The sequence below is a fragment of the Oncorhynchus clarkii genome, chromosome 30 (assembly GCF_045791955.1).
Source record: "Oncorhynchus clarkii lewisi isolate Uvic-CL-2024 chromosome 30, UVic_Ocla_1.0, whole genome shotgun sequence".
In the NCBI taxonomy this organism is placed as follows: Eukaryota; Metazoa; Chordata; class Actinopteri; order Salmoniformes; family Salmonidae; genus Oncorhynchus; species Oncorhynchus clarkii.
The window spans coordinates 37,406,684-37,431,496 of record NC_092176.1 but is presented as its reverse complement, the minus strand read 5'-3'; the positions used below and the strand labels follow the sequence as shown (position 1 = coordinate 37,431,496).

Sequence of the window (24,813 nt, the reverse complement as noted above, 5' to 3'; positions counted from 1 at the left end):
ACGATTGCTCCCATCTATCCACGGTATGATACAATCCCTGATGTCTCTCTGGAAGGAAATCCTCACCCTGAGCTCGTCAACTTTATTATCCAGACACTGAACATTAGTAATATACTCTGAAGTTGTGGGTGGTATGCGCGCCCCCTGAGTGGGACTAGAAGTTTACTTGGAGTACGTCTTCTCCACTGGTAATGTTTTGGATCAGCCTTTGGAATCAGTTCAATTGCCTGGGGGGGGGGGGGTACGAACAAAGGATACGATTTGGGAAAGTTGTACTCCTGATGAGTTACCGCCGCTCTGATATCCAAAAGTTCTTCCCGGACTGCATGTAATAACACAACATTTGCGGTATTTACTTTGTATTATTTCCTACATTATTAGGCAAGCAGAGTGGCCAAGGGGCTAGAAGCACGGCTGCCCTCTATCGACGCCATCTATGTTTCTGACTGTTTCTGTGTCTCTGCCTGTGCTTCTGTGTCTGACTGACTGCTCCTGTGTCTGACTTTATGTGTTTCTGACTGTGTTTCTGACTGTTTCCCCCACCCCCTACAGGGCTGCCAGTCCTCCCAGGTGCAGGAGATGCTGTCCACTGTGCCCATGGCCGAGAAGTTCTCCAAGTACTGGATCTGCCAGGCCCGTCTGATGGAGCGCCAGGGCAACCTGGAGGTGCTGCCGCTGTTTGAAGAGGCTGTACGAGTGGTGTTAGAGGTATAGCATACTCCCTTTACCTCACCCCTCGCTCTCTCTATACCTCTATACCTCTCCATCTCTATACCCCATGGCTCTCTATCTGCTGCCCCTGTTAGAGGAGGCAGGACTAGTCTTCCTATAGGTGAAAGCTACTCTCTCATCCCTCTCTGCTCTGTTTTTCTTTTATCATTCTCCCCACCATGGGGAATCTTAGTCTAGCAACATCAATCCTCTCTCTCTCTAGCTCTGTGTCTGTGTGTGTGTGTTTGATTAGATGTCTGAAGAATTCTCTAAACTAAATTTAGAGCTGCCTACTTTGGTATCTATTTAATTTAAACTAGTAATATGATGGTTTGGTATCTATTTCCTCTCTTTCAGCCAGTAGACGAGCTGCGGACTGTTGTGTTTGAGATGCTGAAAAAGAAGGAAGAGACACAAGGTAATGAGGAAACTAGAAACTAAACCTAATAAGTGTCTCTGTCTCGATTCCTCACATCCTATCTCCTTGCCACTTTCTCAAAAGGTATTGGAGAAGGTCAGAGGGGAGGGACCTTGGACCTTCTCCTCCAATATGGTTGAAAAGGAAGCGAGGAAAGACAAATTGAGATAGAAATTAAATTTGAACCAGTCTGCATTTGATTCCCCATCTAAACTTCATGCCCCTACAAGGTCTGTCTCACTAATGTGGCAGTTTTTACACTTGTTTAGGATACTTTGTTCCTGCTAAAACCAGCACGTAGATCTAGGAAGACACACTGCTGTGTCCATGGCTTTCTCTTTCTGTTGGCCGTACCAGGGTCACACATCTTGAAAATGTTCAAATCAGTTTTCTGCTGTATTTGCTGTTATAGAAAATATGAACTAAATATTCTTTCCACTGTCAAGATTTGTGGAAGGAATCCAACCGAGGCTCAAATCCTAAAATAATGTATTATAGCTATTGCCTTGCTGTTCCATGTGTTGAGTCAGTTCCAGTATTCTTATCGTATGTTAATCATGTTATCGTCATGGATTTTGACTGTTAAGTAATAATGGGGGGAAAGTGTCCAGACATGCAGTGAATAGCTGTGGTTCATAATTACTGAACATCTGCTGAAAGCCCCGAAACGTTTGATTTCACAAGAGAGCAGGTTTCTGACTCATGTTACCAGTGAATAATATCATTGAGGGGTTAAGTATGGATGTTGTTGTTGTTATTATTAGTGTCAGGAGTAGAGGTCGACCGACTATGATTTTAACGCCGACACCGATTGTTGGAGGACCAAAAAAAAGCCGATACCGATTATTGGAGGACCAAAAAAAAGCAGATACCGATTAATCGGCCGATTTGTATATATTTTTTTTATAAATACAGTGGGGGGGAAAGTATTTAGTCAGCCACCAATTGTGCAAGTTCTCCCACTTAAAAAGATGAAAGAGGCCTGTAATTTTCATCATAGGTACACTTCAACTATGACAGACAAAATCAGAGAAAAAAATCCAGAAAATCACATTGTAGGATTTTTAATGAATTTATTTGCAGATTATGGTGGAAAATAAGTATTTGGTCACCTACAAACAAGCAAGATTTCTGGCTCTCACAGACCTGTAACTTCTTCTTTAAGAGGCTCCTCTGTCCTCCACTCGTTACCTGTATTAATGGCACCTGTTTGAACTTGTTATCAGTATAAAAGACACCTGTCCACAACCTCAAACAGTCACACTCCAAACTCTACTATGGCCAAGACCAAAGAGCTGTCAAAGGACGCCAGAAACAAAATTGTAGACCTGCACCAGGCTGGGAAGACTGAATCTGCAGTAGGTAAGCAGCTTGGTTTGAAGAAATCAACTGTAGGAGCAATTATTAGGAAATGGAAGACATACAAGACCACTAATCTCCCTCGATCTTGGGCTCCACGCAAGATCTCACCCCGTGGGGTCAAAATGATCACAAGAACGGTGAGCAAAAATCCCAGAACCACACGGGGGGACCTAGTGAATGACCTGCAGAGAGCTGGGACCAAAGTAACAAAGCCTACCATCAGTAACACACTATGCCACCAGGGACTCAAATCCTGCAGTGCCAGACGTGTCCCCCTGCTTAAGCCAGTACATGTCCAGGCCCGTCTGAAATTTTCTAGAGAGCATTTGGATGATCCAGAAGAAGATTGGGAGAATGTCATATGGTCAGATGAAACCAAAATATAACTTTTTGGTAAAAACTTGTCGTGTTTGGAGGACAAAGAATGCTGAGTTGCATCCAAAGAACACCATACCTACTGTGAAGCATGGGGGTGGAAACATCATGCTTTGGGGCTGTTTTTCTGCAAAGGGACCAGGACGACTGATCCTTGTAAAGGAAAGAATGAATGGGGCCATGTATCGTGAGAGTTTGAGTGAAAACCTCCTTCCATCAGCAAGGGCATTGAAGATGAAACGTGGCTGGGTCTTTCAGCATGACAATGATCCCAAACACACCGCCCGGGCAACGAAGGAGTGGCTTCGTAAGAAGCATTTCAAGGTCCTGGAGTGGCCTAGCCAGTCTCCAGATCTCAACCCCATAGAAAATCTTTGGAGGGAGTTAAAAGTCTGTGTTGCCATGCAACAGCCCCAAAACATCACTGCTCTAGAGGAGATCTGCATGGAGGAATGGGCCAAAACACCAGCAACTGTGTGTGAAAAACTTGTGAAGACTTACAGAAAACGTTTGACCTCTGTCATTGCCAACAAAGGGTATATAACAAAGTATTGAGATAAACTTTTGTTATTGACCAAATACTTATTTTCCACCATAATTTGCAAAGAAATTCATAAAAAATCCTACAATGTGATTTTCTGGGGGGAAAAAATTCTAATTTTGTCTGTCATAGTTGAAGTGTACCTATGATGAAAATTACAGGCCTCTCTCATCTTTAAGTGGGAGAACTTGCACAATTGGTGGCTGACTAAATACTTTTTTGCCCCACTGTGTGTATGTATATATTTATTTATTTATTTATTTATTTATTTATTTGTAATAATTACAACCATACTGAATGAACAATGAACACTTTTAACTTAATGTAATACATAAATAAATTATGCAAAAACAATTGAAGAAGAAAGTAAAAGTGCAATATGTGCCATGTAAAAAAGCTAACGTTTAAGTTCCTTGCTCAGAACATATGAAAGCTGGTGGTTCAATATTCCCAATTCTTCAATATTCCCAGTTAAGTAGTTTTAGTTTGTAGTTATTATAGGAACTATGACGCGTCAACTATTTCTCTCTACAATTTGTATTTCATATACCTTTTGACTATTGGATGTTCTTATAGGCACAATAATGCCAGCCTAATCTCGGGAGTTGATAGGCTTGAAGTCATAAACAGCGCTGTGCCTCAAGCATTGCTAAGAGCTGCTTGCAAACGCAGTAAAGTGTTTGAATGAATGCTTATGAGCCTGCTGCTGTCTACCACCGCTCAGTCCGACTGCTCTATCAAATATCAAATCGTAGACTTAATTATAATATAATAAACACAAATACGAGCCTTTGGTCATTAATATGGTAAAATCTGGAAACTATCATTTCGAAAACAAAACGTTTATTCTTCATATTTTATTGAACTAAATATTGCTGTTACATTGCACAACCTTCAATGTTATGTCATAATTATGTAAAATTCTGGGAAATGAATTACGGTCACACAGTTCGCAACGAGCCAGGCGACCCAAACTGTTGCATATTCCCTGACTCTGCTTGCACTGAACGCAAGAGAAGTGACCCAATTTCTCTAGTTAATATTGCCTGCTAACATGAATTTCTTTGAACTAAATATACAGGTTTTAAAAAATATACTTCTGTGTGTTGATTTTATGAAAGGCGTTGACGTTTTTTGTTAGGTACATTTTACACCCCTTTGGCGAAGTTGAAGAAGGTTGTGATTCGATGATAAAATTAACAGGCACCGCATTGATTATATGCAATGCAGGACTAGCTAGTTAACCTAGTAATATCATTAACCATGTGTAGTTTACTAGTGATAATGTGAATATTGATTGTTTTTTATAAGATAAGTTTAATGCTAGCTAGCAACTTACCTTGGCTCCTTGTCGCCACAAGGTCCTTTTTACCCTGCACTCGCGTAACAGGTGGTCAGTCTGCCACGCAGTTTCCTCGTGGATTGCAATGTAATCGCCGTCCAAAAAGGCAGATCACCGATTGTTATGAGAACTTGAAATTGTCGCGATTCGAAACCAAAGTTTGAAGGCAAAATGTTAGTGAAAGTAGATGATGCAAACTAGCCACTTGTGAAATGCACTCAACAAATAATAAAAACACCATCTCCATCTCGCTCGCTAGCTAGCTACTACGTTGTCTGGTCATCACTGGTTACCACAGCCACAAAGTCATTAACTCTGCCCATTTCTAAAATGTATCTTCTTAAAATCTGATGTTAAACCTAACCTTAACCACACTGCTAACCTTATGCCTAACCTTAAATGATGAACAAAAAGGACATTTTTGTTTTCCAGATTTCCCCCCCCCGATATAACCAATTTACAATTTTATGGCTGTTGTAACTAGTGGGAACCTATCCGGCAACAACTGGATAAGGTAGCTTGCCTGTTCTGAAGACTCCTCTCTGTCCCAATTAGTGGCCCAACGTTCCTAACCGCTAGGGTACCTGCCCCAACCAACGGTTGTGACTCGAGGGATTACAGCTACGACCAGAAGTGACATTTCGTAGCAGGTTAGGAGAATGTTTTAGCTAACCCTAATCCTTTTCCTATTATTAACCTTAGTCACCTAACCTGCCACATTAATTATCCTAACCTGCTATGAAAAAGTCACTTCGAGTTGAAGCTGTGTTCACTCTTGTCACAACCGTTGGTGGGTATGGAAACCAATTCACATTTTGCACATAGTTTTGGGCTCCCAAGTGGCACAGCAGTCTAAGGCATTGCATCTCAGTGTAAGAGGTGTCATTACAGACACCCTGAATCGATTCCAGGCTGTTTCACAACCGGCCCCGATTGGGAGTCCCATAGGGTGGCGCACAATTGGCCCAGGGTTGTTTGGGTTTGGCCGGTGTAGGCGTCATTGTAAATAAGAATGTATTCTTTACTGACTTGTCTCGTTAAATAAAGGTGAAATAAAACATTGATTTATTTTAAATTTTTATCAATGATAGAGGTACATATGGGGTGGCAGGGTAGCCTAGTGGTTAGAGCGGTGGACTAGTAACCGGAAGGTTGCAAGTTCAAACCCCCGAGCTGACAAGGTACACATCTGTCGTTCTGCCCCTGAACAGACAGTTAACCCACTGTTCCTAGGCCGTCATTGTAAATAAGAATTTGTTCTTAACTGACTTGCCTAGTTAAATAAAGGTAAAAATTATATCCGTTTAGAATCTAAACGTTGTCAATAAAGCAGTGAATTTGGAGCATAAAAACAGTGTGCAGCCCTTCATACCTCCCACAGTGTACCAATGTTCCATCTTAAATCTCTTAACCTGTGTCAGTTGGGACAGGTTCTGACTAGAAAGGGAAAGGGGTTACAAACAGTTGTCAGTTGCACAACTGAATGCATTCTACCAGAGCGCAGGTGAAAGGTGAAATAAATACTTTAACAATTTCCTGTGATTTAGCCACCACAAATGTCTTTGCTAGCAAGTGCGACAGTGTCTTGCAAACTGCAAGGTGTGTCCAGCGATTTTTTTTAAAAACATTTTGACGTTCAATGATATCTCCACTTTCCAAGCGTATAATATGTTAGGTTCTAAATGAACCGTGTAAAAACTCACAGATCATTATTAAAGCTCAAACCAAGTTTATTCACCCAACGGGTCAGACAGCTGGACAGACCAAGGCATGTTCCCACCAGCACAAGTGTGTGTGTGTATATACAGTGCCTTGCGAAAGTATTCGGCCCCCTTGAACTTTGCAACCTTTTGCCACATTTCAGGCTTCAAACATAAAGATATAAAACTGTATTTTTTTTGTGAAGAATCAACAACAAGTGGGACACAATCATGAAGTGGAACGACATTTATTGGATATTTCAAACTTTTTTAACAAATCAAAAACTGCAAAAATTGGGCGTGCAAAATTATTCAGCCCCTTTACTTTCAGTGCAGCAAACTCTCTCCAGAAGTTCAGTGAGGATCTCTCTGAATGATCCAATGTTGACCTAAATGACTAATGATGATACATACAATCCACCTGTGTGTAATCAAGTCTCCGTATAAATGCACCTGCACTGTGATAGTCTCAGAGGTCCGTCAAAAGCGCAGAGAGCATCATGAAGAACAAGGAACACACCAGGCAGGTCCGAGATACTGTTGTGAAGAAGTTTAAAGCCGGATTTGGATACAAAAAGATTTCCCAAGCTTTAAACATCCCAAGGAGCACTGTGCAAGCGATAATATTGAGATGGAAGGAGTATCAGACCACTGCAAATCTACCAAGACCTGGCCGTCCCTCTAAACTTTCAGCTCATACAATGAGAAGACTGATCAGAGATGCAGCCAAGAGGCCCATGATCACTCTGGATGAACTGCAGAGATCTACAGCTGAGGTGGGAGACTCTGTCCATAGGACAACAATCAGTCGTATATTGCACAAATCTGGCCTTTATGGAAGAGTGGCAAGAAGAAAGCCATTTCTTAAAGATATCCATAAAAAGTGTCGTTTAAAGTTTGCCACAAGCCACCTGGGAGACACACCAAACATGTGGAAGAAGGTGCTCTGGTCAGATGAAACCAAAATTGAACTTTTTGGCAACAATGCAAAACGTTATGTTTGGCGTAAAAGCAACACAGCTCATCACCCTGAACACACCATCACCACTGTCAAACATGGTGGTGGCAGCAGCATGGTTTGGGCCTGCTTTTCTTCAGCAGGGACAGGGAAGATGGTTAAAATTGATGGGAAGATGGATGGAGCCAAATACAGGACCATTCTGGAAGAAAACCTGATGGAGTCTGCAAAAGACCTGAGACTGGGACGGAGATTTGTCTTCCAACAAGACAATGATCCAAAACATAAAGCAAAATCTACAATGGAATGGTTAAAAAATAAACATATCCAGGTGTTAGAATGGCCAAGTCAAAGTCCAGACCTGAATCCAATCGAGAATCTGTGGAAAGAACTGAAAACTGCTGTTCACAAATGCTCTCCATCCAACCTCACTGAGCTCGAGCTGTTTTGCAAGGAGGAATGGGAAAAAATGTCTCTCGATGTGCAAAACTGATAGAGACATACCCCAAGCGACTTACAGCTGTAATCGCAGCAAAAGGTGGCGCTACAAAGTATTAACTTAAGGGGGCTGAATAATTTTGCACGCCCAATTTTTCAGTTTTTGATTTGTTAAAAAAGTTTTAAATATCCAATAAATGTCGTTCCACTTCATGATTGTGTCCCACTTGTTGTTGATTCTTCACAAAAAAATACAGTTTTATATCTTTATGTTTGAAGCCTGAAATGTGGCAAAAGGTCGCAAAGTTCAAGGGGGCCGAATACTTTCGCAAGGCACTGTATACTAGAGGTTGACCGATTAATCGGAATGGCCGATTTAATTGGGGCCGATTTCAAGTTTTCATAACAATCGGAAATCGGTAATTTTGGACGCCGATTTAAATAGATGTTTTAAAAAAAAAACGAGGCAAGTCCGTTAAGAACACATTCTTATTTTCAATGACGGCCTGGGAACGGTGGGTTAACTGTCTTGTTCAGGGGCAGAACGACAGATTTTTACCATGTCAGCTCAGGGATTCAATCTTGCAACCTTACGGTTAACTAGTCCAACGCTCTAACCACCTGCCTCACAAATGCAGTAAGAAGCCAAGGTAAGTTGCTAGCTAGCATTAAACTTAATCAATCATAATCACTAGTTATAACTACACATGGTTGATGATATTACTAGTTTATCTAGCGTGTCCTGCATTGCATATAATCGATGCAGTGCTCATTCGTGAAAAAGGACTGTCGTTGCTCCAACGTGTACCTAACCATAAACACCAATGCCTTTCTTAAAATCAATACACAGAAGTATATATTTTTAAACCTGAATATTTAGCTAAAAGAAATCCAGGTTAGCAGGAAATATTAACCAGGTGAAATTTCTCTTGCGTTCATTGCACGCAGAGTCAGGGTAAATGCAACAGTTTGGGCAGCCTGGCTCATTGCGAACTAATTTGCCAGAATTTTACGTAATTATGACATAACATTGAAGGTTGTGCAATGTAACAGGAATATTTAGACTTATTGATGCCACCCGTTAGATAAAATACGGAACGGTTCCGTATTTCACTGAAATAATAAACGTTTTTGTTTTCGAAATTATAGTTTCCAGATTCGATCATATTAATGACCAAAGACGTATTTCTGTGGGTTATGTTATAATTAAGTCTATGATTTGATAGAGCAGTCTGACTGAGCGATGGTAGGCACCAGCAGGCTCATAAGCATTCATTCAAACAGCACTTTTGTGCGTTTTGCCAGCAGCTCTGCTCTTTATGACTTCAAGCCTATCAACTCCCGAGATTAGGTTGGTGTAACAATATGATGTGAAATGGCTAGCTAGTTAGCGGGGTGCGCGCTAATAGCGTTTCAAACGTCACTCGCTCTGAGACTTGGAGTGGTTGTTCCCCTTGCTCTGCATGTAACGCTGCTTCGAGGGTGGCTGTTGTCGTTGTGTTCCTGGTTCGAGCCCAGGGAGGAGCGAGGAGAGGGACGGAAGCTATACTGTTACACTGGCAATACTAAAGTGCCTATAAGAACATCCAATAGTCAAAGGTATATGAAATACAAATGGTATAGAGAGAAATAGTCCTATAATTCCTATAATAACTACAACCTAAAATTTCTTACCTGGGAATATTGAAGACTCATGTTAAAAGGAACCACCAGCTTTCATATGTTCTGAGCAAGGAACTTAAACGTTAGCTTTCTTACATGGCACATATTGCACTTTTACTTTCTTCTCCAACACTTTGTTTTTGCATTATTTAAACCAAATGGAACATGTTTCATTATTTATTTGAGGCTAAATTCATTTTATAATGTAATATATTAAGTTAAATTTAGTGTTCATTCAGTATTGTTGTAATTGTCATTATTACAAATACATTTTAAAAATCGTCCGATTAATCGGTATCGGCTTTTTTTTTGTCCTCCAATAATCGGTATCTGTATCTGCGTTGAAAAATCATAATCGGTCGACCTCTAATATATACCCCTAATTTAGATTAAGTCTACTTCCCTCTAAACATCTTCCTGTCTAGCAATAAAGCTGTAAAGTGATGTGGGTAATAAACTGTTCCTTCTCTTACTGTGACCTGAGCTCGGTCCACATTCCTCACACAGCTCTCCACCCTTATCAGTGACCGCAACCATGTTATTGCCTTTTCCTTACCCAGTAACATTCCAAGCCCTGGCTCATATCCAACCTTAATTGACTCCACCTTATACATTCCTCCTACAGATAACCATTCACTTCTGGTGTAGCAAGTATTTCAAATTACAACCCAACAACTAATTGGAGTACTGACTGGGGTGGCAGGTAGCCTAGTGGTTAGTGTTGGGCCAGTAACCGAAAGGTTGCTAGATCGAATCCCCGAGCTGACAAGGTATAAATCTGTCGTTCTGCCCCTGAACAAGCAGTTAACCCACTGTTCCTAGGCCGTCATTGAAAATAAGAATTTGTTCTTAACTGACTTGCCTAGGTAAATAAAGGTTAAATTATTTTTTTTTAAATAAAACTGAAACCAGACTGGTCTTTCTCCTCTCCAGTATATTTCATATTTTCAGTTAATAAGTCAGAATCCATCAAATAGAATATAGTTTCAGTGGTGGTGTCATGAATGAGTTTACGACACCAGGACATTGTGATATCCTGAAGAGGTGGGTGGATATATTTGAAATGGAACTTAGCGGTGTGTGTGTGCACACATCTCAGTAGGTGACTATAACATTCTTCTTCTTATTGCTACTACTTCCAGGTCAGTCTCCCGTAACATCGGCGCAGGAGCCTGTAAGAGAGCAGGATGACATTATGGAGCTTCACTCTACACCAGACCCCATGGCCACACCCACAGCCGTCAAAGCCCTGATCCGTGGTGACCGAGGAGGCTCGTCTATGGTCAAGTACAAGATCACCGCCACTCCAGGGTACTCTATGACCTCTGACCTGACTGCCTATGGCCTCTTCCTCCTGTTTTGCTCTTTCTCTGATCCGGGTTACCATCAACCATTTTAAAGCTACAACTTGATATTTGAAAAACAAAAAGGCAGCCCCATTACTTGTTTATATATACAGTCATTTTACGTTAAGCAGAGACTTGTATCTCTAGTCTGGCAGGTCCTTGCCTGCGTTAAAACCTTACACAAAGTAGAAATTGACCTACAGTGCATTCAGAAGGTATTCAGACTCCTTCTTCTCTGCAGCTCCTCTCAAGCTCTGTCAGGTTGGATGGGGAGCATCACTGCACAGCTATTTTCAGGAATCTCCAGAGATGTTTAATCATTTAAGTCCGGGCTCTGGCTGGGCTACTCAAGGACATTCAAAGACTTGTCCTGAAGCAGGTTTTCATCAAGGATCTCTCTGTACTTTCCTCTGTTCATCTTTCCCTCAAGTCTGAATCGTCTCCAGGTCCTTGCCGCTGAAAAAGAGCCCCACAGCGTGATGCTGCCGCCACCACCATGCTTCACCGTAGGGATGTGCCAGGTTTCCTCCAGACATGACGCTTGGCATTCCGGCCAAAGAGTTCAATCTTGGTTTCATCATGGTCGGAGAGAGTCCTTTTGGCAAACTCCAAGCGGGCTGTCGTGCCTTTTTACTGAGGAGTGGCTTTTGTCTGGCCACTTTACCATAAAGGCCTGATTGGTGGATTGCTGAAGAGATGGTTGTCCTTCAGGAAGGTTCTCCCATCTCCACAGAGGAACTCTGGAGCTCTGTCAGAGTGACCATCGGGTTTTTGGTCACCTCACTGACCAAGGCCCTACTTCCCCAATTGCTCAGTTTGGCCAGAAAGCCAGCTCTAGTCTTAGTGGTTCCAAATTTCTTCCATTTAAGAATGATCAAGGCCACTGTGTTCTTGGGGACCTTCAATGCTGCAGAACATACTTTTTTTCGTTCCCATCCCCAGATCTGTGCCTCGACACAATCCTGCCTCGACACAATCCTGCCTCGACACAATCCTGCCTCGACACAATCCTGTCTCGGTGCTCTACGGACAATTCCTTCGACCTCATGGCTTGGTTTTTTTCTGACATGCACTGTCGACGGTGGGACATTTATATAGACAGCTGTGTGCCTTTCCAAATCATGTCCAATCAATTGAATTTACTACAGGTGGACTCCAAGTTGTGGAAACATCTCAAGGGTGATCAATAGACACAGGATGAACCTGAGCTCAGTTTTGAGTTTCATATCAAGGGTTCTGAATACTTATGTAAATAAGATGTTTTATAAGGTATTTAATTAGTAAATTATGAAAAAATTACAACCTTTTTTTTGCTTTGTCGTTGTGTGGTATTGTGTGTAGATTGAGGAACGTATATTTCATAGAATAAGGCTGTAAAGTAACAAAATGCGGAAAAGGGAAGGGGTCTGAATACTTTCCGAATGCACCGTGGGTATTCCTCTTATCTAGTTGTGTGAGGGCAGTGTGGAGTGAAATTCAGATTATGCCATCAATGGATCTGTGGGGGTAAGTATACATATCGGAGTAGGTAAGGCATGATGGAGTTGTTTGCCATAACCAGCCTCTCAAAGCACTTCATGATTACCAACGTGAGTGATAGGTCTAACTGGTTTCTCCAAGGGGGCTGACCCCATTTAGTCAACTGGTTTGATTGTTTGGTCGATAGGCTCTTGGTTCGACCAAGATTTCTTTAGCCGAGCAGTCGCTATTTTTATTTTTTTCCCCCCATTGTGCACAAGACACCTGTCTGAGTCGCGCCTGTCTCTGGACTAATCCATTGGAGGCCACGGGGGTGGCACAGTCACTCTTATGACGTGATACTGAAATTGTGTTTGGTTATGTAAAAATAATGGTGCAACACTAAAATCTAATATTATTTTATAATAAATACGCTTTCTCCCACTTTGTATTGGTCGCTGTTCACGGTTCAGAAACATAATCTTCAGTGTGCCGTTACTATGTGCATAATAGCAGAATTAACCAGCATATTGGGATTGAGAACAATGTGGCGGAGGAAACTGCCTTAGCTTTTAAATACCGATTCGGACTGGATTCGTTTTTCTGGGGGTGGTCTGGGGATTTTAATTATGTGCACAAACACCACATCTGTAATTTTAGTCCCGTCCGAATCTGCCATGTCAGTAATTTGTACAGGGCAGGAGAGTAACAATTCCAGCCAAAATAACCTGCATTTTTTTGGTGAAATCTAAAAGTCCTCTCGATATCCTTGTGTTTTGAGAGAAATGTCTGAGTTTGACAGGTGTTGCTCACGGTTTGAGCAAGAAAACTATAACTGATTTGATAAATTGAACGGACTGTTACCCATAGCCTATTCTGTAACCCTTGCTGTTAATAGATTGCGACGCAGCATACAACTGACCTAAATGTTTGGAAATTATGTATTTACTTTCTCATCCATAGCCTTAAAACGCATCTCAAGTGTACGTTTAGCTCACATCTGTAGGCTATGGGACATCTTTTTACTGCAGAGCGCAAAAATATCCTAATGATTATGATCACACTTCCACAATTGAAATATAATGGTGACACTATAACGAAGCTGATTTTGGTATGGTTTAGAAACTTGGGAACTCGAGTTATCAGTGTAGCCCTGTTATTGTCTGGACTTGTTGAAATTTCTTCATGCCTAGAAAGATAAAAATCCAGGCTTCTGTCATAACTGTCAATTGTCTTGGAGAAAATAATTATAAATACAGGGTGCGGTTTCGGAAAAAAAGAATCCCGTCCGTATTGACCTCTGGAATAACAGACATTCTGGAGTAATAATTACATGACCAACGTTCTCCAGTAGTACTAGTCCTGTGCACATATGGCTTAGCCTTAATGTCTAAGAAAATTGTGGAGTGGGCAAACCCGTACTTAATTAGGTCTATAATAAATAACCTAACTGTTAAATGTGCCTGGCTTTTACAAATAACCCATATACAATACCAGTCAAAAGTTAAGACACATCTACTCATTACAGGAGTTTTCTTAATTTTTTACATATTTTTACATTGTAGAATAATAAGATATCAAAACCATGAAATAACACACGTGGAATCATGTAGTAACCAAAAAAGTGTTAAACAAATCAAAATATATTTGAGATTCTTCAAAGTAGCTACACTTTGCCTTTGACAGCTTTGCACATGAACAGGTGTGCCTTGTTAATTTGTGGAATTTCTTTCCTTCTTAATGCGTTCGAGCCAATCAGTTGTGTTGTGACAGGGTAGGGGTGGTATACAGAAGATATCCCTATTTGGTAAAAGACCAAGTCCAAATTATGGCAAGAACAGCTCAAATAGGCAAAGAGAAACAACAGTCAATCATTACTTTGACTGACCTCCCATGTCTTTTAATCTGGAAAATTTCAAAAACGTTTAAAATTTCAAGTGCTGTTGCAAAAACCATCAAGCGCTATGATGAAACTGGTTCTCATGAGGACCGCCACAGGAAAGGAAGACCCAGAGTTACCTCTGCTGCAGAGGATAAGTTAGAGTTAACAGCCTGAAGAAATTGCTGCCCAAGTAAATGCTTCAGAGTTCAAGTAACAGACACATCTCAACATCAACTGTTCAGAGGAGACTGTGTGAACCAGGTCTTCGTGGTCAAATTGCTGCAAAGAGAAACCACTACTAAAGGACATCAATAAGAAAAGATTTGCATGGGCCAAGAAACATGAGCAATGGACATTAGACCGGTGGAAATCTGTCCTTTGGTCTGATGAATGCAAATTTTGGTTCCAACTGCCATGTCTTTGTGGGACGCAGAGTTGGTGAACGGATGATCTCTCCTCATGTGTGTTCCCACCGTTAAGCATGAAGGAGGTGGTGTGGGGTGCTTTGCTGGTGACACTGCCAGGGATTTATTTAAAATTCAAGGCACACTTAACCAGCATGGCTACCACAGCATTCTGCAGCGATACGCCATCCCACCTGGTTTGCGATTAGTGGGACTATCATTTGTTTTTCAGCAGGACAATGACCCAAAACACACCTCCAGGCTGTGTAAGGGCTATTTGACCAATAATGATGGAGTGCTGCATCAGATGACCTGGCCCCACAATCACCCAACATCAACCCAATTGACATGATTTGGGATGAGTTGGACCACAGAGGGAAGGAAAAGCAGCAAACAAATGTTCAGCATATGTGGGAACTCCTTCAAGACTGTTGGAAAAGCATTCCAGGTGACGCTGGTTGAGGGAATGCCAAGTGTGCAAAGCTGTCATGGCAAAGGGTGGCTACTTTGAAGAATCTCAAATATATATAATATATTTTGATTTGTTTAACACTTCTTTGGTTATTACATGATTCCATATGTGTTATTTCATAGTTTGGATGTCTTCACTATTATTCTTGAATGAGTAGGATTGTGTACCAACTTTCGATTGGTACTGAATATCTACAAAAATAAGACAATCTTGCTTCTGTTGTCTGTTTGAGTGTTTTGCGACGGCAAAATGTCGGATAAAGATATTTTCACAGATTTTGCTGTTTTTAATCAGGGTTGAACTTTACCATTTTTCCCCCCACTAAAACAGCCTGGTATTTGTTATAATTGATTTAGTGTTTACACTGTTCCAAACAGGCAGAAAAATACGATTGTAATCTAACTGCACAGTGAGTATCTGGTGTGTCCACCAGCTGCATTAAGTACTGCAGTGCATCTCCTCCTCATGGACTGCACCACATTTGCCAGTTCTTGCTGTGAGATGTTAACCCACTCTTCCACCAAGTTTCCGGACATTTCTGGGGGGAATGGCCCTAGCCCTCACCCTCCTATCCAACAGGTCCCAGAGGTCTTTGCTGGCTATGGCAGAACACTGACATTCCTGTCTTGCAGGAAATCACTCACAGAACGAGCAGTATGGCTGGTGGCATTGTCATGCTGGAGGGTCATGTCAGGATGAGCCTGCAGGAAGGGTGCCACATGAGAGAGGAGGATGTCTTCCCTGTAATGCACAGCGTTGAGATTACCTGCAATGACAACAAGCTCAGTCCAATGATGCAGTGACACACCGCCCCAGACCATGACGGACCCTCCACCTCCAAATCGATCCCACTCCAGAGTACAGGCCTCGGTGTAATGCTCATTCCTTCGACGATAAACGTGAATCCAACCATCACCCCTGGTGAGACAAAACCGCAACTCATCAGTGAAGAGCACTTTTTTGCCAGTCCTGTCTGGTCCAGCGACGGTGGGTTTGTGCCCATAGGCGACTTTGTTGCCGGTGATGTCTGGTGAGGACCTGCCTTACAACAGGCCTACAAGCCCTCAGTCCAGCCTCTCAGCCTATTGCAGACAGTCTGAGCACTGATGGAGGGATTGTGCGTTCCTGGTGTAACTAAGGCAGTTGTTGATGACAGGACGACCCCGCAGGTGTGGTGTTCGGATGTACCGATCCTGTGCAGGTGTTGTTACACGTGCTCTGCCACTGCGAGGACGATCAGCTGTTCGTCATGTCTCCCTGTAGCACTGTCTTAGGTGTTTCACAGTATGGACATTGTAGTTTATTACCCTGTTAACATGTGCAGTCCTCATGCCTCCTTACAGCATGCCTAAGGCACGTTCACGCAGATGAGGGAATCGTTATTTTGGTGTTTTTCAGAGTCACTAGAAAGGCCTCTTTACTGTCCTAAGTTTTCATAACTGTGACCTTAATTGCCTACCGTCTGTAAGCTGTTAGTGTCTTAACGACCGTTCCACAGGTGCATGTTCATTAATCGTTTGTTTCAATGAACAAGCATGAGAAACCGTGTTTAAGCTCTTTACAATGAAGATCTGTGAAGCTATTTGGAGGTTTATGATTATATTTGAAAGACTGTCCTGAAAAAGGGTGTGTGTGTGTGTACACAGTTGAAGTCGGAAGTTTGCATACACCTTAGCCAAATACACTGCTCAAAAAAATAAAGGGAACACTTAAACAACACAATGTAACTCCAAGTCAATCACACTTCTGTGAAATCAAACTGTCCACTTAGGAAGCAACACTGATTAACAATAAATGTCACATGCTGTTGTGCAGATGTAATAGACAACAGGTGGAAATTATAGGCAATTAGCAAGACACCCCCAATAAAGGAGTGGTTCTGCAGGTGGTACCACAGACCACTTCTCAGTTCCTATGCTTCCTGGCTGATGTTTTGGTCACTTTTGAATGCTGGCGGTGCTTTCACTCTAGTGGTAGCATGAGACGGAGTCTACAACCCACACAAGTGGCTCAGGTAGTGCAGCTCATCATGGATGGCACATCATTGCGAGTTTTGGCAAGAAGGTTTGCTGTGTCTGTCAGCGTAGTGTCCAGAGCATGGAGGCGCTACCAGGAGACAGGCCAGTACATCAGGAGATGTGGAGGATGCCGTAGGAGGGCAACAACCCAGCAGCAGGACCGCTACCTCCGCCTTTGTGCAAGGAGGAGCACTGCCAGAGCCCTGCAAAATGACCTCCAGCAGGCCACAAATGTGCATGTGTCTGCTCAAATGGTCAGAAACAGACTCCATGAGGGTGGTATGAGGGCCCGACGTCCACAGGTGGGGGTTGTGCTTACAGCCCAACACCGTGCAGAACGTTTGGCATTTGCCAGAGAACACCAAGATTGGCAAATTCGCCACTGGTGCCCTGTGCTGTTCACAGATGAAAACCGGTTCACACTGAGCACGTCACAGACGTGACAGAGTCTGGAGACACCGTGGAGAACGTTCTGCAGCCTGCAACATCCTCCAGCATGACCGGTTTGGCGGTGGGTCAGTCATGATGTGGGGTGGCATTTCTTTGGGGGGCCGCACAGCCCTCCATGTCCTCGCCAAAGGTAGCCTGACTGCCATTAGGTACCGAGATGAGATCCTCAGACCCCTTGTGAGACCATATGCTGGTGCGGTTGGCCCTGGGTTCCTCCTAATGCAAGACAATGCTAGACCTCGTGTCGAGTGTGTCAGCAGTTCCTGCAAGAGGAATTGATGCTATGGACTGGCCCACCCGTTCCCCACAGACCTGAATCCAATTGAGCACATCTGGGTCATCATGTCTCGCTCCATCCACCAACACCACGTTGCACCACAGACTGTCCAGGAGTTGTCGGATGCTTTAGTCCAGGTCTGGGAGGAGATCCCTCAGGAGACCATCCACCACCTCATCAGGAGCATGCCCAGGCATTGTAGGGAGGTCATACAGGCACGTGGAGGCCACACACACTACTGAGCCTTATTTTGACTTGTTTTAAGGACATTACATCAAAGTTGGATCAGCCTGTAGTGTGGGTTTCCACTTTAATTTTGAGTGTGACTCCAAATCCAGACCTCCGTGGGTTGATAAATTTGATTTCCATTGATAATTGTTGTGTGATTTTGTTGTCAACATATTCAACTATGTAAAGAAAGTATTTAATAGGAATATTTCATTAATTCAGACCTAGGATGTGTTATTTTAATGTTCCCTTTATTTTTTTGAGCAGTGTACATTAATTCAGTTTCACGATTCCTGACATTTAATCCTAGTTAAAATGTCCCCGTCTTAGGTCAGTTAGGATCTCCACTTTATTTTCAGAATAATAGTAAAGGAAAACTATTTATTTCAGATTTTATGTCTTTCATCACATTCCCAGTGGGTCAGAAGTTTACATACACTCAATTAGTATTTGGTAGCATTGCCATTTAAATTCTTTAACTTGGGTCAAACGTTTCAGGTTGCCTTCCACAAGCTTCCCACAATAAGTTGGGTGAATTTTGTCACATACCTCCTGACAGAGCTGGTGTAACTGAGTCAGGTTTCTAGGCCTCCTTGCTTGCACACACTTTTTCAGTTCTGCCCACAAATGTTCTATGGGATTGAGGTCAGGGCTTTGTGATGGCCACTCCAATTTTTTATTTTTTTATTTTACCTTTATTTAACTAGGCAAGTCAGTTAAGAACAAATTCTTATTTTCAATGACGGCCTAGGAACAGTGGGTTAACTGCCTGTTCAGGGGCAGAACGACAGATTTGTACCTTGTCAGCTCAGGGATTCGAACTTGCAACCTTTCAGTTACTAGTCCAACGCTCTAACCACTAGGCTACCCTGCCGCCCCAATACCTTGACTTTGTTGTCCTTAAGCCATTTTGCCACAACTTTGGAAATATGCTTGGGGTCATTGTCCATTTGGAAGACGCATTTGCGACCAAGATTTAACTTGCTGACTGATGTCTTGAGATGTTGCTTCAATATATCCACATAATTTTCTCTCCTCATGATGCCATCTATTTTGTGAAGTGCACCAGTCCCTCCTGCATCAAAGCACCCCCACAACATGATGCTGCCACACCCGTGCTTCACGGTTGGTATGGAGTTCTTCGACTTGCAAGCCTCCCCCTTTTTCCTCCAAACATAACGTTGGTCATTATGGCCAAACAGTTCTATTGTTGTTTCATCAGACCAGAGGACATTTCTCCAAAAAGTACGAGCTTTGTCCCCATGTGCAGTTGCAAACCGTAATCTGCCTTTTTTTATGGCGGTTCTGGAGCAGTGGCTTCTTCATTGCTGAGCGGCCTTTCAAGTTATGTCGATATAGGACTTGTTTTGCTGTGGATGTAGATACTTTTGTACCTGTTTCCTCCAGCGACTTGACACGATCCTTTGCTGTTCATCTGGGAATGAAAGTACGTCTCCTTCCTGAGCGGTATGACGGCTGCGTGGTCCCATGGTGTTTGTACAGATGAACGTTGTACCTTCAGGCGTTTGGAAATTTCTCCCAAGAATGAATCAGACTTTTTTATGAGGTCTTGGCTGATTTATTTGAATTTTCCCATGATTTCAAGCAAAAGGGCACTGAGTTTGAAGGTAGGCCTTGAAAGCCATGTCATTTTCTGGAATTTTCCAAGCTGTTTAAAGGCACAGTCAACTTAGTGTATGTAAACTTCTGACTTACTGGAATTGTGATCCAGTGAAATAATCTGTCTGTAAACAATTGTTGGAAAAATTACTTGTGTCATGCACAAAGTATATGTCCTAACCGACTTGCAAAAACTACAGTTTGTTAACAAGAAATGTGTGCAGTGGTTCAAAAAAGTAGTTTTAATGACTCCAACCTAAGTGTATGTAAACTTCTGACTTCAATTCAGAACTGCTGTTAGTCAAAACCAATATGGTGATGTCATGTATATGTTACTGTGCTCAATTTAAGTGCTTATCAGTGTCCAAATGTTTCAACTCTAATATGGATCCAAGTGTAAAGGGCTACCACACTGAATAGAGCTTCATTTTACCACATCCTTGTACCCAGACACTAACACTGCCATTGGCAACAGATTGTCCGGTTCGGGCATGCCCCGTATTCCCATTCATTTTTATTGAACCTTTATTGAATTAGGCAAGTCAGTTAAGAACAAATCCTTATTTACAAGGACAGCCTAGGAACAGTGGGTTGACTGCCTTGTTTAGGGGCAGAATTACAGCTTTTTACCTCGGCTCAGGGATTCGATCTAGCAACCTTTCGGATACTGGCCCAACGCTCTAACCACTAGGCTGCCTGCCACCCCGCTAAGCTTCCTGTCGCCCCAATCACCTTGTCTATGTTCCGATTGGCACCTTATCCCCGACTAGCAAACATCTTGGTTGGCCGAAAGTAGTCTGTTCTTTCGACCAAATCAAATAGTCTACATTTTAAATGCCTATGTGTTTTAATAATAATAAGACAAAGAACAATTAAAACATAACCCGACTCAACTATTCTCCTCCTGCTGGCTTTCTTGGGTCTGTCCTGAAGCTTGGCTCGTGAACATGCAACGTTGCATAACATATTCTGGACCCTCAGTTTCTTGCACCAGTGAGCTCGGGACAGACACAGCTGTTGGCTATATGTGCTCGTGTAAGGGGTCCTATGTGTAGCTGGTGTTGGAGTCCGGCGCAGGACAGCAGATATGAGGAATCAAAGTATTTTACTCATAAAATACAAATACACAAGGCAAACATGAAAGCCCCCGTATTACAAATAATCACTAACGATCAACACAAACAATTCACACAATGAAGTTATAAAACAATGAATGTGCACATATTGGCAGGAGAGGCATTCTGGAGAGGCAAGTGCATTGTGCATCTGGGCGCATGGTCAATCTGACGTGCTTTGGCCCTGCAGCATTTACAGTGATACGGCCTCAGCAGAAGTCAGGGCATTCATACTCGCTGAGCAGTGCAGAGCTGTCGTCAAGGAAGTGAGTGTGTTTTCTACAGGATGTACTGCCCCCACCTACCGTCAACCAATCATGTCAATTACGGAGATATACAGAGCCCTCTGCATTGTCCCACCCTCCCATATGGAGCCTCCGACCACATTTTAGTCTAGGCCACAATGGATTAGTTCACTGAGATGGGTGCAAATGTATAGAGAGAGATTTGTTACTGCTGGACTAAAAACAACAACATCTTGGTCGACCAACAGCGTTACGACCAAACAATTGACCTGTCGACTAATTGGGGGCAGTCCTACCCTATGTAGTGCACAACTTTTGACAAGAGCTGCCATTTCAGTCCCATCACCGCGTGTACTGTTATTTAACCCGTGTTCTGGGATTCAAACCCATCACTGTGTGTGTACAGTATTTAACGCGTGTTCTGGGATTCAAACCCATCACCATGTGTACTGTTATTTAACGCGTGTTCTAGGATTCAAACCCATCACCATGTGTACTGTTATTTAACGTGTGTTCTGGGATTCAAACCCATCACCATGTGTACTGTTATTTAACCCGTGTTCTGGGATTCAAACCCATCACTGTGTGTGTACTGTATTTAACGTGTGCTCTGGGCTTGTAAGCCATCGCCATGTGTATGTACTGTTCATACTGTAACCGATTCTCTCTGATCTCTCCCACCCACAGTGGTTTCAGGAGCCAGAAGAGGGAGTCGGCGGTGGCCCGCGTGTTGGACGGACAGGAGCTGAGATTCTTCACGCCCGTCAGGCGCTCGGTGAGGATCGAGAGGTCCGCGCTCTTCTACCCCGCCTCCCTGCAGGAGCACGACCTATGTGTGGCCTCCTTCAATGACCTGATGGCCCAGCAGGATGAGAGAGACGGGGAGGGAGACAAAGAGGGGGGAGGCAGCGCCGGGCCCGTCCCAAACGGTCATCTGTACGTGTACAGAGAGAACGGTGCGCTGAGAGACAAGGTCAACATCCAGCTGGTCTACGCTGAGGAAGAAGACTAAAGGGCTATGTCCAAGTAGTGTAAAGTGGCTTCCTCTCCTGCTTTAGCCTGATCTACCAGTACAGGAATAGGGAGGTGCTGGATATGATGCCCACTCACCATCTGGGAATGTAGCTTACACCTGTCCAGTTTTATGTCCTTCAGTGCATGGTCACATTCCTTAGTGGCGAGCTGTAGTAAAACAACCAGTTCTGAAAGACACCTGGGGGGTGAGTTTGTCAATCTAAACTTTTCTGTACAGAATCGTGCAGGAAGAGCCTGTCGATCCATCTGTCTGGGGTCATGCATATATGGGTTTCCAACTCGACAGTTACTCATTTGTACGTCAAACCAAAAGCATCCATTGGCTTTTTAGATGGACTTTTGTTTTTTAATGCAAACTGTGGTAAGGTTTTTTTTAAAGATTGTACATACAGTTGAAGTGGGAAGTTTACTTAAGTGTAAGTTGGAGTCATTAAAACTAGTTTTTCAACCACTCCACACATTTCTTGTTAACAAACTATAGTTTGTACTTTGTACATGACACAAGCAATTTTTCCAACAATTGTTTACAGACATATTATTTCACTTATAATTCACTGTGTCAGAAGTTTATATACACTAACTGTGCCTTTAAAAAGCTTGGAAAATTCCAGAAAATGACGATGGCTTTAGGAGCTTCTGATAGGCTAATTGACATTGTTTGAGTCAATTGGAGGTGCACCTGTGGATGTATTTCAAGGCCTACCTTCAAACTCCGCCTCTGCTTGACATCATGGGAAAATTGTAAAAATAAAATAAAAATTGTAGACCTCCACAATTCATCCTTGGGAGCAATTTCCAAACGCCTGAAGGTACCATGTTCATATGTACAAACAATAGTATGCAAGTATAAATACCATGGGACCACGCAGCCGTCATACCGCTCAGGAAGGAGATGCATTCTGTCTCCTAGAGATGAACGTACTTTGGTGCGAAAAGTGTAATCAATCCCAGAACAGCAGCAAAGGACCTTGTGAAGATGCTGGAGGAAACGGGTACAAAAGTATCTATATCCACAGTAAAACGTGTACAATATAACCTGAAAGGCCGCTCAGCAAGGAAGAAGCCACTGCTCCAAAACCACCATAAAAAAGCCAGACTACGGTTTGCAACAAAAGCTCAGGACAACTGAGCTTTGGAGGAATATGCATATTTAAAGAGGAGTCTGTAATTTGCTTTCTAATGATAATGTTCTTTTCCTCAAAGAAGTTATTGAATTTATTACTGCTTAAGTAAAAGCCATCCTCTCTTGGGGAATGCTGCTTTTTAGTTAGCTTTGCGACAGTATCACAAATACATTTCGGATTGTTTTTATTTTCCTCAATTAAGTTGGAAAAAATAGGATGATCGAGCAGCAGTGAGGGCTCTTCGATACTGCACGGTACTGTCTTTCCAAGCTAGTCGGACGACTTCCAGTTTGGTGTGGCGCCATTTCCGTTCCAATTTTCTGGAAGCTTGCTTCTGAGCTCGGGTATTTTCTGTGTACCAGGGAGCTAGTTTCTTATGACAAATGTTTTTAGGGGTGCAACTGCCTCTAGGGTATTGCGCAAGGTTAAATTGAGTTCCTCAGCTAGGTGGTTAACTGATTTTTGTCCTCTGACGTCCTTGGGTAGGCAGAGGGAGTCTGGAAGGGCATCAAGGAATCTTTGGGTTATCTGAGAATTTATAGCATGACTCCTTGGTTGGGGTCTGAGCAGCTTTTTTGTTGCGATTGCAAAAGTAATAAAATGGTGGTCCGATAATCCAGGATTATGAGGAATAGCTAAGGGGATAGCTGAGCTGACTACACTGACTGTGCTAGTGGCAGACTCCAGTAAGCTGACAGCCTGCTGCCTGGCCTGCACCCTATTTCATTGTGGAGCTAGAGGAGTTAAAGCCATGTCTATGTTGGTAGATAAGATGAGAGCATCCCTCCAGCTAGGATGGAGTCCGTCACTCCTCAACAGGCCAGGCTTGGTCCTGTTTGTGGGTGAGTCCCAGAAAGGGGGACAATTATCTACATTTTTTATCTTTTGGGAGGGGCAGAAAACAGTTTTCAACCAGCAATTGATTTGTGAGACTGCTGTAGAGCTCATCACTCCCCCTAACTGGGAGGGGGCCAGAGACAATTACTCAATGCCGACACATCTTTCTAGCTAATTTACACGCTGAAGCTATGTTGCGCTTGGTGACCTCTGACTGTTTTGTCCTAACATCGTTGTTGCTGATGTGGATAACAATATCTCTATACTCTCTACACTCGCCAATTTTAGCTTTAGCCAGCACCATCTTCAGATTAGCCTTAACGTCGGTAGCCCTGCCCCCTGGTAAACTATGTACTGTATGATCGCTGGATGATTCGTTTTAAGTCTAATACTGTGGGTAATGGAGTCGCCAATGACTAGGGTTTTCAATTTGTCAGAGCTAATGGTGGGAGGCTTCGGTGTCTGACCCCGTACCGGAAGGAGTAGAGACCAGAGATGGCTCGGCTTCTGACTCCGACTCGCTGCTTAATGGCGAGAACCGGTTGAAAGTTTCTGTCGGCTGAATGAGCGACACCGGTTGAGCATTCCTACAGCATTTCCCTCCAGAAGCCATGAGAAAGTTGTCCGGCTGCCGGGACCGTGCGAGGGGATATATATCACTATGTGTACTTACTTGTGGCAGTAACGCTGTTTTGTCCTTTCCTACACTGAAATTATCATTGCCTAACGAATGGGACAAAATTCACCCAACTGATTGTGGGAAGCTTGTGGAAGGCTACCAGAAACGTTTGACCC

General features: G+C 42.9%; 2 protein-coding genes across 2 annotated transcripts in view; both read left to right on the top strand.

Annotated features, from left to right (window-relative positions):
* Nucleotides 1-22,573, top strand: part of LOC139389811 (cytoskeleton associated protein 2-like) — a 43,809-nt gene extending 21,236 nt beyond the window's left edge. Inside the window, exons 6-9 of the mRNA XM_071136774.1 lie at nt 553-708; nt 1,069-1,129; nt 10,650-10,818; nt 21,710-22,573. Coding sequence (XP_070992875.1) covers nt 553-708; nt 1,069-1,129; nt 10,650-10,818; nt 21,710-22,034 — 711 coding nt within the window. The 3' untranslated portion in view covers nt 22,035-22,573. The remainder of the gene's footprint in view (nt 1-552; nt 709-1,068; nt 1,130-10,649; nt 10,819-21,709) is intronic.
* LOC139389815 (histone H2A.V) overlaps nt 1-24,813 on the top strand; it is a 257,719-nt gene that overhangs the window by 171,052 nt on the left and 61,854 nt on the right. The gene's annotated exons all lie outside the window — the stretch shown is intronic.